This window comes from Gobio gobio (genome assembly GCF_949357685.1).
Source record: "Gobio gobio genome assembly, chromosome: 17".
Classification (NCBI taxonomy): domain Eukaryota; kingdom Metazoa; phylum Chordata; class Actinopteri; order Cypriniformes; family Gobionidae; genus Gobio; species Gobio gobio.
Window position 1 is genome coordinate 5,922,671 of NC_137110.1, and position 15,483 is coordinate 5,938,153.

The 15,483-nt window shown below is 39.7% G+C and overlaps 1 protein-coding gene across 5 annotated transcripts in view; it reads left to right on the plus strand.

Annotated features, from left to right (window-relative positions):
* chd6 (chromodomain helicase DNA binding protein 6) overlaps nt 1-14,095 on the plus strand; it is a 65,964-nt gene extending 51,869 nt beyond the window's left edge. For 3 of the 5 annotated variants that reach the window (XM_079840134.1, XM_079840130.1, XM_079840131.1), the window contains exons 30-39: nt 555-763; nt 854-2,713; nt 3,980-4,119; nt 4,217-4,249; nt 4,357-4,572; nt 5,571-6,047; nt 6,617-6,850; nt 7,716-7,859; nt 7,949-8,053; nt 10,168-14,095. In XM_079840134.1, the coding sequence (XP_079696260.1) occupies nt 555-763; nt 854-2,713; nt 3,980-4,119; nt 4,217-4,249; nt 4,357-4,572; nt 5,571-6,047; nt 6,617-6,850; nt 7,716-7,859; nt 7,949-8,053; nt 10,168-11,211 (4,462 nt within the window). In that variant the 3' untranslated portion in view covers nt 11,212-14,095. The remainder of the gene's footprint in view (nt 1-554; nt 764-853; nt 2,714-3,979; nt 4,120-4,216; nt 4,250-4,356; nt 4,573-5,570; nt 6,048-6,616; nt 6,851-7,715; nt 7,860-7,948; nt 8,054-10,167) is intronic. The other 2 variants (XM_079840132.1, XM_079840133.1) reach the window with 1 other exon arrangement.
* The last annotated feature ends 1,388 nt before the right edge of the window (nt 14,096-15,483 follow it).

Sequence of the window (15,483 nt, forward strand, 5' to 3'; positions counted from 1 at the left end):
ATGCCGCTCTATTCGCGTTTGGTGTGAACGCAGCATTAGACAGTTAGCGCAATAAAACCCTCTTGGAGAATTTGTTTCTATTAATGCCTTTCCTTTAAAACATCACAGTTTTCAGTTGAAGTTTTTCAGCATCCCGCCAGAGCATTGTGTTTTTAAAAGTCACATAACACATAGTCACATTTATGTGACCCTGTCACATAAAAAAATCTATTTCATTGCACCCCTAGCTGTTTTTAAAATGTGTCTTCGGTAAATGCCCCCCTAAAGGCTCCTGATTGAGGTGAGGTGAACCTGAAACCAGACTAATTATACAGGGCTTTCATAACACTAATTAGTTAGCAACAACAGCAAACCCTAGAGGATTACTGGTTAGCATAAAATCCTGGAGGACAATAAAAAACACAGAAACGTGTTGCAAGATCATTGGAAGAATAGTTTTTTGGTCTGCATCAGGTAAGAGGTTAATAGTGTATCTTGAAAATCTGTTAATTCAGTATTTGAGGCAGATTTTGAGGTTTATGTTCTGCTGAGATAACACATTGCCTTTAACACAGGTGGACACGTCGTGAGCAGGCTGACTTCTATCGCACAGTCTCCTCATTTGGAGTAGTCTATGACCCAGAGAAGAAAATCTTTGACTGGGGCCAGTTCCGTGCCCTTGCTCGATTGGAGAGGAAGACGGACGAAAGCTTGGAGAGATATTTCCACAGCTTTGTATCAATGTGTCGCACTGCGTGTAGACTGCCGCCTAGAAAAGATGAAGGTAAAATGGATATTTGAGTTGATAGTTTGTAAAAAGATTAATAGCAGCTCAATCTGTCATAATGTATACACAAATTATTGTCTCATGTAGGTACCGTTGATCCTTCGCTGTGTGTGGAACCCATTACAGAAGAGCGAGCTGCCCGAACACTATACCGTATCGAGCTTTTGAGAAAGGTCCGTGAGCAAGTATTGCGGCACCCACTCCTGGGGGCACGACTGCAACTTTGTCGCCCTAGTCTGTACTTGCCTGTCTGGTGGGAGTGTGGCAAACATGACCGTGATCTTCTCATTGGTGTCGCTAAGCATGGCTTGAGTCGAACTGACTTCTATATCCTCAATGACCCACAACTATCCTTTCTGGAGGCCCATCGGAACTATGTTCATAAAGAAAACCACAGATATCCAGTCCCAGGCTTGCCCCACCATCATTGCTGCTTGTATGATGCCAACCTTGGACATTGTCAGTCCCCACAACCTCCGGACTATCACCACACACCTTCACCCCACACTCCAACACAACTTGTCCATACTCATGGGCATCACCAGCCCACAGAAGCGGTGGCGTCGGAGCCAGGAAGTTCCCTGGGTATAGGTGCAGGAAACAGGGAAGGATTTTTGGACTGCCCTCCTTTAGATGACTCACTGGAATTGGGGTCTTTACAACATGAAGGCTTGACATCAGACACACTACATAGCAAACCTGGTAAAGAGGCCTTCAACGGATTCCCCTTCAATTCTGCAACTGGTGGGCAGAATATGTTAAATTCGTATGGTGTGCAAGGGGAGCTCAATGGGGCTCAAGGAGACATGGCGGACTCCATAGCTGGGAAACTTCGCAGCGATGTTCTGGTGGGAGAGCAAGGGTCCTCGGAGGAGACTGGCTTAATGGCTCCTTCTGTGGAACTCGATGAACTTCAAACTCCATGGGAAAGCTCAGACCATGTTGAAACCTCTGACATGTTCAACGAGACTGATCCCATTTTGGGAGCACAAGCTTTGGAACCCAGCTTTCTGGATGCTCCTCAACCAGACGATGGACATGAGGGTGATGAAACACTAACTGACTGTTTGAGCATGCCCAGTTCGGACTCTCAAAGCAACCCTGTTGAGCCACTGGCACCGAGCTTCATGCTATTCAAAGACCTCAATGTTGGAGAGGCATCTGTGGATCAGACAGACCTGTCAGCCAGTCTTCCAGAATATGTTCCACCACCTCTTGGTCTCGCGGATGTGAGTCTCGACCAGGCAGATCCCATTAGTGAGGATCAAGAGGACAAGCTTAGTGATTCCAACATCACTCATGGTGTTCCCAGTCCAGGAGGAGCTGAAAGCATAGGGTTCAATTTTGAGAAAGAAGACCTTTCTCCAGTCAGTCTGAAGACTAAGGATTCTCAAGATGAAATTGACAAGATGCCTTCAATAGAGTCTCCAAGGGAAAATTGTCTTGAGGATTCTCAGAAAGGGGACTGCAAGGTGACATTTGATGATTCCAATGAAGGAGACTTGAAAGATCCTTGTGAAGTGGCCTTGGACGAATCTTATGAAAAGCCTCTAAGAGAGCCAGAAAAAGTGCCTTTAGAGGAGTCGTATGATTTGACTTGTGATGAAACCCTACAGGAACCTTGTGAAGGATTTCAGCAAGACGCAGCGGAACAGCAATTGGTGGAAGAACCCTCTGAAGACCCAATAGAAGAGTGCAATCTAACTAACACTACCCTCTCTACAGATTACCCTTTGCCTTCTTCACTCCCATCGTCTCCAACTACCTTACCTGACACCTCTGTATCTCCGGGCCTTGATGCAGTCCCAAAACAAGAGTTCCTCATGGATCCAGTGGTGTCAGATGTGAAGCCTGAGCCAGACAGCACTACACAGACTCCTCACCTTGAGCAAACTGAGGTTTTGGATCTAAAGGACAAGATAAAAGACGAAGGCGCAAAGACACCAGGTATTGTGGCTGTAGACTTCAGCTTTCTACCTTTTTTATGTTTGGTTCTTGATTCTGTTGAATACTGACGGATGTAGTAGGTCTGTTGACCACATTCGTTTTTCTTGAAGGGATAGTTCACCCAAAAAGTAAAATTACCACATGATTTACTCACCCTCAAGTCATCCTAGGTGTATATGACATTCTTCTTTCAGATGAATACAAATCACAGTTATATTAAAAAAAATCCTGGCTCTTCCAAGCTTTATAATGGCAGTGAATGGCTGTTTCTGTTTTGAAGTCCATAAAAGTGCATCTATCCATCATAAAAGTGCTCCACGCGGCTCCGGGGGGTTAATGAAGGCTTTCTGAAGAGAAGCCATGCATTTGTGTAAGAAAAATATCCATGTTTAAAACCTTACAAACCGTAATCTCTATCTTCCGCTAACTGTCTCTCGTGAACGTGCGTACAACAGTTAGCAGAAGTTAAAGATTACAGTTTGTAATAGTAATTTAATTGTAGTTTATGGACTTCAAAACAGAAACAGCCATTCACTGCCATTATAAAGCTTGGAAGAGCCAGGATTTTTTTTTATATAACTGTGATTTGTATTCATCTGAAAGAAGAATGTCATATACACCTAGGATGACTTGAGGGTGAGTAAATTTTCATTTTTGGGTGAACTATCCTTTTAATACTTTGCTACATTTTTCCCAAAACTAGTAATGGCAGCTTGGACTGTTTCCCCTTTTGGTGAAGGACAGCTTAAACCAGCAAAGCTGGTTTGCCCGTCTTAACTGGTGTGAGCTGGTCTTGCTGATCCCCTGTTCTTAGCCTGTAGCCCTAAGCTGGAGTTCAGCTTGTTTAGCTTGTTGGACAGCTGTTCTCCAAGTGTCCAAAAACTAGCAAACCAGATCAGCTTGAACAGGTTGAGAGGCTGTTTAGGCTATTTTAAGCTCACTTGTTTGGTACCATAAGGATGTACAAACCAGTTTTAAGTCCGAAAGCAGAACAAATTGCTCCTGACTGTTGAATTATTGAAAATTGTTGATGTTTATCATTAGCTATTTGTAATTGTTGACGAACACTAGACAGATTTGGTTGATGGAATCATCACTTAATATTCTCCATGCTATGTTACTCGGCCAATTTATTAAGACAGATTAAATGCTGATGAATGACTGTTTCTCACTATGTTTTTAAAACCCAAAGAAAACAATTGAAAGGGAGTTTTATTTAGTCTCTTTGTTTTGCAGCATGCTTTAAATACTGATTCCCTTTTTTAGCATTGTTGGGAGATGTTGATGCACCACGCTTTGCGCTGCCCATGTGTGAGATGGCAGACAATGTCCATGAAATAAGGGAACCAACCATTGCTCAGCTTTTACAGGAGAAAGCACTCTTCTCCTTCTCAGAGTGGCCTAAGGTATTGTCATGTTTCCTGTTTGTATTATTGTCTTTTACCATGATTCAATAATTAGTTATACTGAAAATAGATATTGAATATTTTGCATATTCTACAGAACATGGGAAAATCTTGTCTTGAAATGCAAATGGTAAAGTTGGTTTCAGCCCACAGCATACCACTAGACATGTATCAGTCACATATTGAGGCAGCTTGATCAATTTCATACACCGTGTCTTGTGTTTTTGCTCTCTACAGGACAGAGTGATCATCAACCGTATTGACAGTATCTGCCATACTATCTTAAAGGGGAAGTGGCCTTCCTCTAGTCAACAGTACGACTCTCCCACCACATTGGCTAACACCTGCATGCCCAGCAGTGCCCACCAGAGGGCAGGATTTCTGCAAACCAGAATGCCTATATCTCAGAGCCTTAACTTTAACCTTTCACACACAGTACCCCACTTACCAAAGGTAGGATCACATCCACAGACAGGACGTTTTTCAAAGTGTCTGCAAATCTTTAAAGTATTACAATTTGAAATGTCTTAAATTCAAAGCAAGTTTTGGAAATATCATGAAATAAATTAAATGAAAAAAAAAGTGTGATTTTGAAGACTTTTCGAGATCTCATATATACATATATATACATATATACAGGGTATGCATTGATTTCACTTTTCCACTGGAATACACCCCCCTCAGCCGGACTGAGTGGCAAAAGATCTGGTGGATTTAATAGGGGAAACTGCGAAAATGCGAGTAAAACAAACAATTATCAGTTTAAACTAAAGACTGGACTCAATATTGTGTTTCTTATACCTTACCAAAGATCCCATGATCCATGGATATTGACATGCAACCAGGATTGTGTTTCCTGACATTTATATGAGCCTGATTTCGACGCCAGGGAAAAACATTAAGCAAATAAGCAAAATTGCCTGTGAATGCTTTATATAAATACAATATATGTTGGTATAAATCTGGGTGATTACTTTGATTAATGTTACATATATCGGTATCGTCCAGCCCTAAAACTTTTAAAGTTTTTGTCAGTGTTTATTTAAAAACATCCAATCAGAATATAAGATGGTAAATATTTAATTAATGAGTTGTCAATACAATATATAGGGTATGATTTTACCCTAAAATTCATCATATTGGCACAAAATAATAACTGCAAATCCATGTTTGTCTGCCTGGAGTCCAGTTGTTTCTGTGAATTGCAGCGATATTTGCTTCTCTTTTCTGTAGGTTTCGTCAGTCTGTAAAAATATACCTCCGATTTCTTGTCAAATCTGTTTGTACAGTCAATCTCAAAGCTCTTTCCCATTTCAGATGCGATTTGTGTGGGGTTTTTTTTGTGTGGCATTCATGGGCATAACCGCAGTCACTCTGGCCAATGGTGACGTCACGTGCATACCCTCCATACACACACAGTACCATTGATTTTCAACTCTTGTCCCCAACAGGAGCGGTTAGTTGCCCCATCATTTCTCCCCGAACTCAAACGCCCCAGACGTGGGTTTGAATTCGAGGCAGAAGTTCTTGCCAAACCAAGCCATCTTGGAGAAAAGATCCAAGTTGGCATGCCTCATCGTGCTAATGCTCTCCTCCTTAATGGCTGGCAGGATGCCGCTATTGACCTCTCCAAACCAACAGAACTAACAGTTGGTGGAGACAGTGGGCCAATCAGTCATATGAGCCACACTGTCCAGTCTGCGCCCCACAAAATAACCGGGATAGGCTCCATACAAGGCTCACTGGGATTGGATATGGCTGGTATTTTGCAGGCTGGCTTGATTCACCCTGTCACAGGGCAGATTGTCAACGGCAGTATTCGACGTGATGATTCAATGTTGAGACGGAGGAGAGGACGAAGAAGAAATGTAGAGACTCCTGATCTCGGCTTTATGAAGGGGCGAGCCATGAACTTGCCTGAACAACAGGTTTGTGGAACCACTTATCACTGAAATTGCATGGATACAATAAGACACCCGAAAAGGAAAATGTCCCTTGTCATTCTAGCCTCATAGTATTAGTTTTGTGAAACTAATCTTGCCAAGAAAAAAATAGCCCCAGCAAAGATAAAAGTCTTCATTAGAAGTCGAATGGGCTGCTTTCATGTTACTTTTTGGAGTTTATATTATAAGTAAAAAGTATATATATCACGATTAAGATGGCTTTATAATAGTAGCAATAGCATTTTTTACAGAAAGTACATTTTTGGATGTTTTTTCCAGTTTTACCAGGAAGATATTTAAAATATGAATTACTGTTGATTGGAAATAAACTTTTATTTTAAACTCAATCTTGCCATGAAAATAGTGTTTGATGCTGATATGACACTAAAATAAAGAAATTAATTAAAATAGTTAATATTTAATATTATCAATTATTGATTGAACATTATTAATGAATGTTTAATATTAATTATTTTATATTATTTTAATATAAATAAATAGAAATTATTAATATCACTGTCTATTTATGTGTTTATCTTTTGTAAATCACACAGTGTGGGTCAGAGAGCATCAGCCAGCCTGTCGTGTCCTCAACATCCTCTCAGTCAGAATGCCCTCCATCCACCCCAACTACACTTCCTACTCACCCTCCAGCATCCTCTCCAGCTCCTTCTCCAGCCACGGAGACCCTGAGTGTGAGCGTGGACAGGGAATCGGCCAATAAAGGCCTAATGGAGTGGCTCCGACAAAACCCCAACTACAGCATGGAGCTTTCCGCTTTTCCATCGGTTAGTCAGAAACAGAACAGTTTTATGTTGTCAGACTAAAAAGTAATATTTCTGTGACATTATAAACAATCTTGTTTAAAGATAACATGAAATCAAAATTGACCCTTCCGAATTCACGTTGCTCTTGTTATTGGGCATAATTGCGTGCACATTATTCCCTAGTTTACACAATCCATTAAATTCCCATTGAATAAAATTATCACATTTCTTAGTAGTACTTCACATTACTGCTAAAATAGATGTTGACATGTTGACTCTCGTATCGTCTCTTTATTTTTGTTTACTTTAAAGGAATAGTTCACCCAAAAAGGAAAATGATCCCATAATTGACTCACCCTTAAGCCATCCTATGTGTATGTGACATTCTTCTTTCAGACGAATACAATCTGAGTTATATTAAAACATGTCCTGTCTCTTCCATGCTTTATAATGGCAGTGAATGGTCAGAAAGCTTTTATTAACCCCCCAGAGCCGTGTGGATTAGTTTTATAATAGATGGATGCACTTATTTTAATTTTTTTTGTGTGGAACTTTTGGGCTACCATTCACTGCCATTATAAAGCTTGGAAGAGCCAGGAATTTTTTTTTAATATAACTCCGATTGTATTCGTCTGAAAGAAGAATGTCATATACACCTAGGAGGACTTGAGATTGAGGGTGAGTAAATCATGGGCTAATTTTCATTTTTGGGTGAACTGTCCCTTTTAAGGTGCTTTAAAAAGGTTGACAACACAATTTTTTCATCCAGAAAGATTTTTGAATGATCCTAAATTTGAATGTTAAATGTATGCAGCCTTAATATAAACAATATAATTGACATATAATAAATTACTATAATCTAGTTTAAATTGCATGTCTTTCTTAGTCTCAGAATGCAAACATGTTGCACGGTTTCTTGGAGCGTCCAAAGCAGAGAAGGCATCGCTGCAAAGACCCCACCAAGCTCGACGTCAGCTCTCTAACTGGAGAGGAGAGAGTCCCGGTAGTGCACAGAAACACAGGCCGCAGGGTAACACAAACATGCACACCATTTTTTGTTTTTGTTTGTTTCCTTTTTGATTTCATTTAATTTTAATGCCACAATTCCTCTGGTTGCAGCTTGGAGGCGCTATGGCTCCAGCCATTAAAGAGCTCTCCCGATGGCTGGATGCAAATTCAGAATACTCTGTAGCTCCTGATTGGGCGGATGTGGTGAAGCATTCAGTGAGTCATACATATTCTGTCTAGAAAGAGACTGGAAACTGTAAGCTGTGGATCAGAAGCTGTTGCACTGAAGCCACTTGTGAATATATAGTTTGTAGTATAACTGAACATATCCTAATTGTCAAGGTTAAACAGCTAAATGTTGTCTAAAGTTTAAAGGTTCAGAATAGAGATGACAGATTCGTAATAAGATCAGTCTTGCTCAAGCACCAAAAAAAACATTATAGTTTCCCTTGGATGAAAAGCAATGTCTGCTAATCTCTTGATACCATTTCATAGATTCTGTGTTCATGCCATCTGCATGCAATTCCTCATGGGGTGTCTGTAATAGTCTATGCTATAGTCTGTAATACTCTATTGTGTATTAATATGTTATTATTTGGGTAAGTAGAGTAGGTTTACGAATTCTGCAATTGACCAATCAGAATCAAGATATCCAGAAAGTTATAAATTATATTGTAGTAATTCATTTCTAATTCATTTAATGTAATACTCTTTAAACTTTGTCATATAGTGTGCAGATTTAACTTATCTTAACCTTCCTGAAATAAGTCATTTTTTGACAAAAAATATTTTTTTGCACAAGTCATCTCCTCATGATGCTGGCCACCTCTGGTAAAATCGCCCACATCCTCAGTTGAACAGATCATGCAATTCTACCCCTGTAGTATAATGGCCTATGTCAAGAGTGTGACTAAATTTTATTTTGTCTAAGTCAAAAGACAATGAGACGTAGGCAATTTGACAAGTTTTTCAAGATGGCAGCTGCATCAAGAAGAACAAAAATCTACTCAATCTCTTAATTATTGGTTCAGTTTTTTTGTGTGTTCTGAGAAACCTGAAAAAATTATAGTTTCCCTTGGATTAAAAGCAATGTCTGCTAATCTCTTGATACCATTTCATAGATTCTGTGTTCATGCCATCTGCATGCAATTCCTCATGGGGTGTCTGTAATAGTCTATGCTATAGTCTGTAATACTCTATTGTGTATTAATATGTTATTATTTGGGTAAGTAGAGTAGGTTTACGAATTCTGCAATTGACCAATCAGAATCAAGATATCCAGAAAGTTATAAATTATATTGTAGTAATTCATTTCTAATTCATTTAATGTAATACTCTTTAAACTTTGTCATATAGTGTGCAGATTTAACTTATCTTAACCTTCCTGAAATAAGTCATTTTTTGACAAAAAATATTTTTTTGCACAAGTCGTCTCCTCATGATGCTGGCCACCTCTGGTAAAATCGCCCACATCCTCAGTTGAACAGATCATGCAATTCTACCCCTGTAGTATAATGGCCTATGTCAAGAGTGTGACTAAATTTTATTTTGTCTAAGTCAAAAGACAATGAGACGTAGGCAATTTGACAAGTTTTTCAAGATGGCAGCTGCATCAAGAAGAACAAAAATCTACTCAATCTCTTAATTATTGGTTCAGTTTTTTTGTGTGTTCTGAGAAACCTGAAAAAATTATAGTTTCCCTTGGATTAAAAGCAATGTCTGCTAATCTCTTGATACCATTTCACAGATTCTGTGTTCATGCCATCTGCATGAAATTCCTCATGGGGTTTCTGTAATAGTCTATGCTATAGTCTGCAATACTCTATTGTGTATTAATATGTTATTATTTGGGTAAGTAGAGTAGGTTTCTGCAACTGACCAATCAGAATCAAGATTTCCAGAAAGTTATAAATTATATTGTAGTAATTAATTTGTAATTAATTAAATGTAATTATCTTTAAACTTTGTGATATAGTGTGCAAATTTAACTTAACTTAACCTTCCTGAAATAAGTCATTTTTGGAGAAAAAAATATTTTTTTGCACAAGTCGTCTCCTCATGATGCTGGCTACCTCTGGTAAAATCGCCCACATCCTCAGTTGAACAGATCATGCAATTCTACCCTTGTAGTATAATGGCCTATGTCAAGAGTGTGACTTAATTTTATTTTGTCAGAAAGTTATAAATTATATTGTAGTAATTCATTTCTAATTAATTAAATGTAATTATCTTTAAACTTTGTCATATAGTGTGCAAATTTAACTTAAATTCATTCAGTATATCAAAGATTGTATTAATGAAGTATAACACTTGTTGTTTTTATATCCCAGGGTTTTCTACCGGAGGGCAAATTTGCACGCATCCTCACTGGACCCGTGTGTCGGGATCCCGGTCCACGCAGAAGAGGCAGGCGACCCCGTAGCGAGATGCCCAAAGCCCCCGAGCTCCCCGCTGGCATGGGTCCGCTCTTCATGAACGGTGGGCTCATTGGCAGTATGGATCTGGTTAGTTTACCCAATCTCCGCAATGTCCCTGGCATCCCGCTAACCGGTATCATGGGCTTTCCTCATGGTTTCGCCACTGCCGTAGCATCAGGAGACGATGCCAAGAATGGACTCGGCATGCTGCCCATGATGCTCCACGGCATGGCGGCCGTGCAGCCGCCCATGTATAGCGCTCACATGAGTGGGATGATGAGTCAGTCACTGTCCACGGCCACATCCACCATGTCCACCGTAACCGCTTCCTCCACTTCAGCGAGCGTAACTTCTACGAACTCTGCAAACGTAACCTCAACCTCAAGCCCGGCGGATAGTTCGGATACTGCACCTCAGCGGGATAACACGGGCTCTCCGATGAGCTTGGAGAACTGGAGTAAGGAGGATGCAAAGCAAGGAGGGGAAGAGAAAAAAGTGTCCGCTTCGGTGTCTACGGCTGCAGCCACTAGTAGTAGTAGTAGCATCACAAGCACTGGCAGCCATTTGACCTTTAACCCCTTTCTAATCCCGGGAATGTCACATAGTCTGTTGTATCCGCATATGTTCTTGCCACCAGGCAGTATAATGGCACTGCCCACTATGCCTGCAGCAGATAGCACGGGCAGCCCGAAGAGGAAGAGGAAGAAGGTCAGGGAGGAAGGACTGGTGGCTGGCGAGGAATCCAAGGGGGTTAAAATCGAACAGACACCCGAACGAAAAAGCCAAGAGGGCGGAATGGAAGAAGATGGACATGACGTAATTTTGGCTCTGGTCAAAGACCCTTCTAACCATATAGAAGATCCTTCCGAGGATAAAAGTACTGAAGAAAAGGAAAAAAAAGAAATGGGAGAGGAACCTGAGCAAGATGCTCAAGGCCCGTGTGATGGTGGAGACTAGAATGCATCCTCACGTTTGGGCCGCAGTACTTTTGTGTGTGTCGTGTCGGTAAAAGTTTGTGTATAGGACTTTGATTATCAATGTATTATTGTTTATAGATCTGCCCTTGTAATTTCACTGACATCTACTCTACCTTCTGGGTGTGTGCTAAAGAAATAGACACTTGAAGCATGCAAACGCTCAGAGGTCTTGAATCCAACAAAGGGACAACATCATCATTGGTGTTAGCGTGTTCCTTCTGCATCATGGAAATGGACACTCAGACGGTTCTGTCTATTGACGGAGAACACTCTTAGTGACCCCCCCCCCCCTCGATTAGGTGTTATTCACTAGCATCTTTCACAGATTCTCAGAAAGTGGTAGGATGTTGATATTGTGCAAAAAACAGACAGCAGTCTCACTCCATAATGATGGTTCGGATCATGCTCTTATAGTTGCATAAGACCTAGATTCATGTTTTGAAACACTCGGAATAATGTAAAGGAAACACTCATCCCATTGGTAGATTACCAGCAGTGCTGCGTCTGATATGTTCTCGATGGACCACAGTATTTTGTTCTTAGTTGCTTGCTGCTATGTATTCATTTTAGTGAAGATTTTAACCTAAATCTTTTACAAAGCTATAGATGGCATGAGTGCAACATGGTGAGTGCAATGGAAACTCAAAAAAAAGAGCAAGGCTTGAAGTTGATGGCAAAGAACAATCCAAAACAAAATTGATTTGTCTGTGGTTTTGTTTGTCTTGTTGTTTTTTGGTATCGTTTCCACATTGTCGCGTTGATAAGGTGCCCCCGTTGCGATACTACTAATCATTTTTATAGATGGTTATATATACCTGGGGGTGCTGCAAGTCCAAGGGCGAAGCATTAGTGCCATAGATGAGACTCGGTTCTAAAAGGTTTTGGTACATGGGCGTACAAAATAAAAGCCTGAGACGAAGCGTTTGTAGCAAGAACTGTGTTTTAGTGAGTTTAAAGAGATATCATCATTTAGTCTTTCAAACATGTATGACCGGCATTCTTCTGTGGAGCACAAAAGCATAATGCTCACATTGCGCTTTTCCATACAACGAAGGCATAAAGTGGCTTTCAAGCTTCAAAAACAACAATGCAACTACACCATACAACTACTTTTCCTCATGCGAAGCTATTATGTGATTGGGAAATATAATGCATTATTAATTTGGACTACTTGCTTTTGTTTAATGGGGAAGTGCATCTCCCTTTTTGTTTCACTGAAGAAAAGCAAGTCACGCAGGTTTGGAAGTGAGTAAATGATGCCAGAAAGGTTTGTTTGGGGTGATATATTTCTTCACCCTCTATACAACCAATATATCTCCTTTTTTTCACATTCACTAAAGCCCTGTGGGTTTGATGGGGTTGACAGGAAGACGTCAGACCGCTTCGTTCTCCTCATGGGTTTCATTGCTCTTGTTTTCTCTGGTTCATTTGAAAATACTGTACAGTAAAACCGAGCGAGATTTTTGACAACATGTAAATCTAACTAGCTGTATATTGCTGTTACTTTTGTTTACAAGCACACAATGTTATTTTTTTTTTCCCTTGCCAGTATGTTTCATATTGGGGGGATGTGTAAAGAAAAAAATCAGAACTAGTGTTTTTTTATTTTTATTTGAAATACTTTACACTAGTCGATAACCAGAGATAATTTAACTTGTTTTCTCCCCCAATCGCAACAGGGTCTCTCTTTTGTGGGAGTAGTCATTTTCCACCTTCTCATCTTACTCATGTTTTCAGTTTTCGGATGTGAAAACATTTTTGCACAGTCTTTTTGGTGAATGTTTACCTGTAATTGTGTTCCGTCTTGTTTGTTTGTGTGTTTGTGTGGACGCATGCGCACGCTTGCACATGTCACTTCCTGTACATTTTGACCTATGTAAACCTGTACTGTATATTTCTTGTCTAAAAAAAAAAAAAAAATCATGGTCACCTTCTAAAAAATCATGCTGTTGTTGCCTTGTCGCACTATTTGTGACGCCATGTAATTTATTTTGCTTTTATTTCTCTTTTTACTTTGCCAGATTCACCTGATACGACATTTCCCTTTTCTCATCACGTCTATCTTATTGTGTTCACTTTGCAATGCCTTATTTAGCATTTTATATATGGATGTGTGTTACATCTTTCTGTTGGAAAATATATATCAAAGTACTCGTGTACAGTGTCAACGTTTTGGGAAGCAGTCTCTGTCCTACAAGTTAAAACGCAGACGCTCTAGTTGTACAGATACTGGCCTCCGTGAAGTTTAACACCCTTCAAATAACATAACCAGGTCTATTTCCTCTCTCAGCTCATTCGAAACAGTATTGCAAAGCACAAAAATGTCTCATTGTTACTCTGAGAGCTAAGCTCTGATCTCTCTGTTGTCCCTACGCTGCTTTCTCAGTAACATTTGGTGAACACAAACCCACAGACCTCGTCTAGATGATTGCGTTACCCTCGCTTTTTGACGTTTTGATAAGTCGTAACTCCATTAAAGGCCTTCGACACTTCAAGGAGAAGCACAGCCAGTATATGTACAACTGGAGAGTTCAGACTGAGAATGCTGCATTGCTGGTTGTAAGTGTATTGATTTGATAAATGTAGCGTTTGAAAAACCCAACCATATTGTTGGAAACTCAAACACACTCCTGTTTAAATGGATTTGAAACATGGTGCAGTACCTGGGCCCATTTGAAGATCAATGAATTCAATTCTGCGTCCTAATAACACTCCGAATAACCATTTTTGTCTTTCTCCCCTAGCTCAAACTGTTTGGTAATTCATCCAAAGGTCTGATCAATTTCAAATTTGACCTGTATTTATTGTGTTTTACTGTCTCAAAGTTGTCTCCTTGTGTATTGCAATGTGTACATAAACTTGCTGTCTCCAGGTTTTGGATGTTTTCCTATATTGGATTTCAACACTGATTTAATTTTACTTTCCATAAACGCTGAACTGTTCTGCAAATGGTAACGTGGACTGTATCCATGTGTATAAATATGTCTCTGGATAATTGCTCCTGGAGTGCAAAAAGCCTCGCCCCTCAGCCCCTACCTCCATCTTTCATGGATTAATCAAAGGGAGATTATTGCAGTAGCTTTGCATAGTGCATTTCCGATGGGGAACAAGAGAATTGTTGGGTACCACACGTCGTTTGGTCAGACTCTGTCTGCATTCGATATTTCCAATGCTTTTAAATATGCACGCAGTAGGAGACTGGATTTTGCTCGGCCACTGTCAGTGTTTGCATGCCAGGACCTGCTTATAAGACCAGTCACAACATTTGAACCAGTTCCCATACCTAGGTGTGTGCAAGGCGGGCCACTATGGAGTGTTTCATATAGCAGAGCTGCTTAGCCAGACCGAATAAAATCCAGGGTCATGTCCTCAGTGTTCAAGGCACGTTAGAGCATCATGCACCGTGTAGAACTGCGCTTTCATCTCTATTGAGCCTATGTTGGAAGTTCTGTTCCTCAAGATCTTGTAGAATAACATTGAATGGATTTGATACAACTAATAATGGTCAGTGTTCATGACGAGGAAGTACTGTACGTTCGTAGTTACATTTGAAGCAAGTGCACTATATTGGGATGATTACACAAGACAAAAAAAAATTGAACGTATACTCTTGGTATGAAATATGCAGCAATGCTGAGAGTTGTGGGTGTTTTTATTATTTTATTTTATTTTTTTATTTGGGATATTTTGTTTTGTTCAAATAGCTCCTGTACACCGATGTGGACCAATCATATAATTCAAACCATGGTATGTGATCTTTTATTGTGCAATAAAAGATGACTTTCAACTTTCAAGTCAACAAGTCTGATATTGATCAGTTAGCTGTTGCATGCACATTACTTTTAATATCCAGGCTTTTTCTAGTTTTAATTGTAGATTTTCTGATATTCATTGTGTAGCATGTAACGATTAAACATATAACAAATGCTATATATTATAAATATAGGTTACACTTTATTTTAAGGTGTCCGTGGTACAGTGTAATACAATTGAGTACTAAGTAATAGTAATTAACATAAATATCAATGTTACATGTACTATATAAAATTAGGGTTATGGTTAGTGGCCTGTTACTATGCATGATTGACTGTTATTACTACATGTAAAATGCGTAACAGGGAAACTGTAAAATAAAGTGTTACCTAAGTATAATTATAAATTTGACCCTGGACCACAATGCCAGTCATAAGTCACACGGGTATATTTGTGGCAATAGCCAAAAATACATCAAATGGGTCAAAATATATTATAC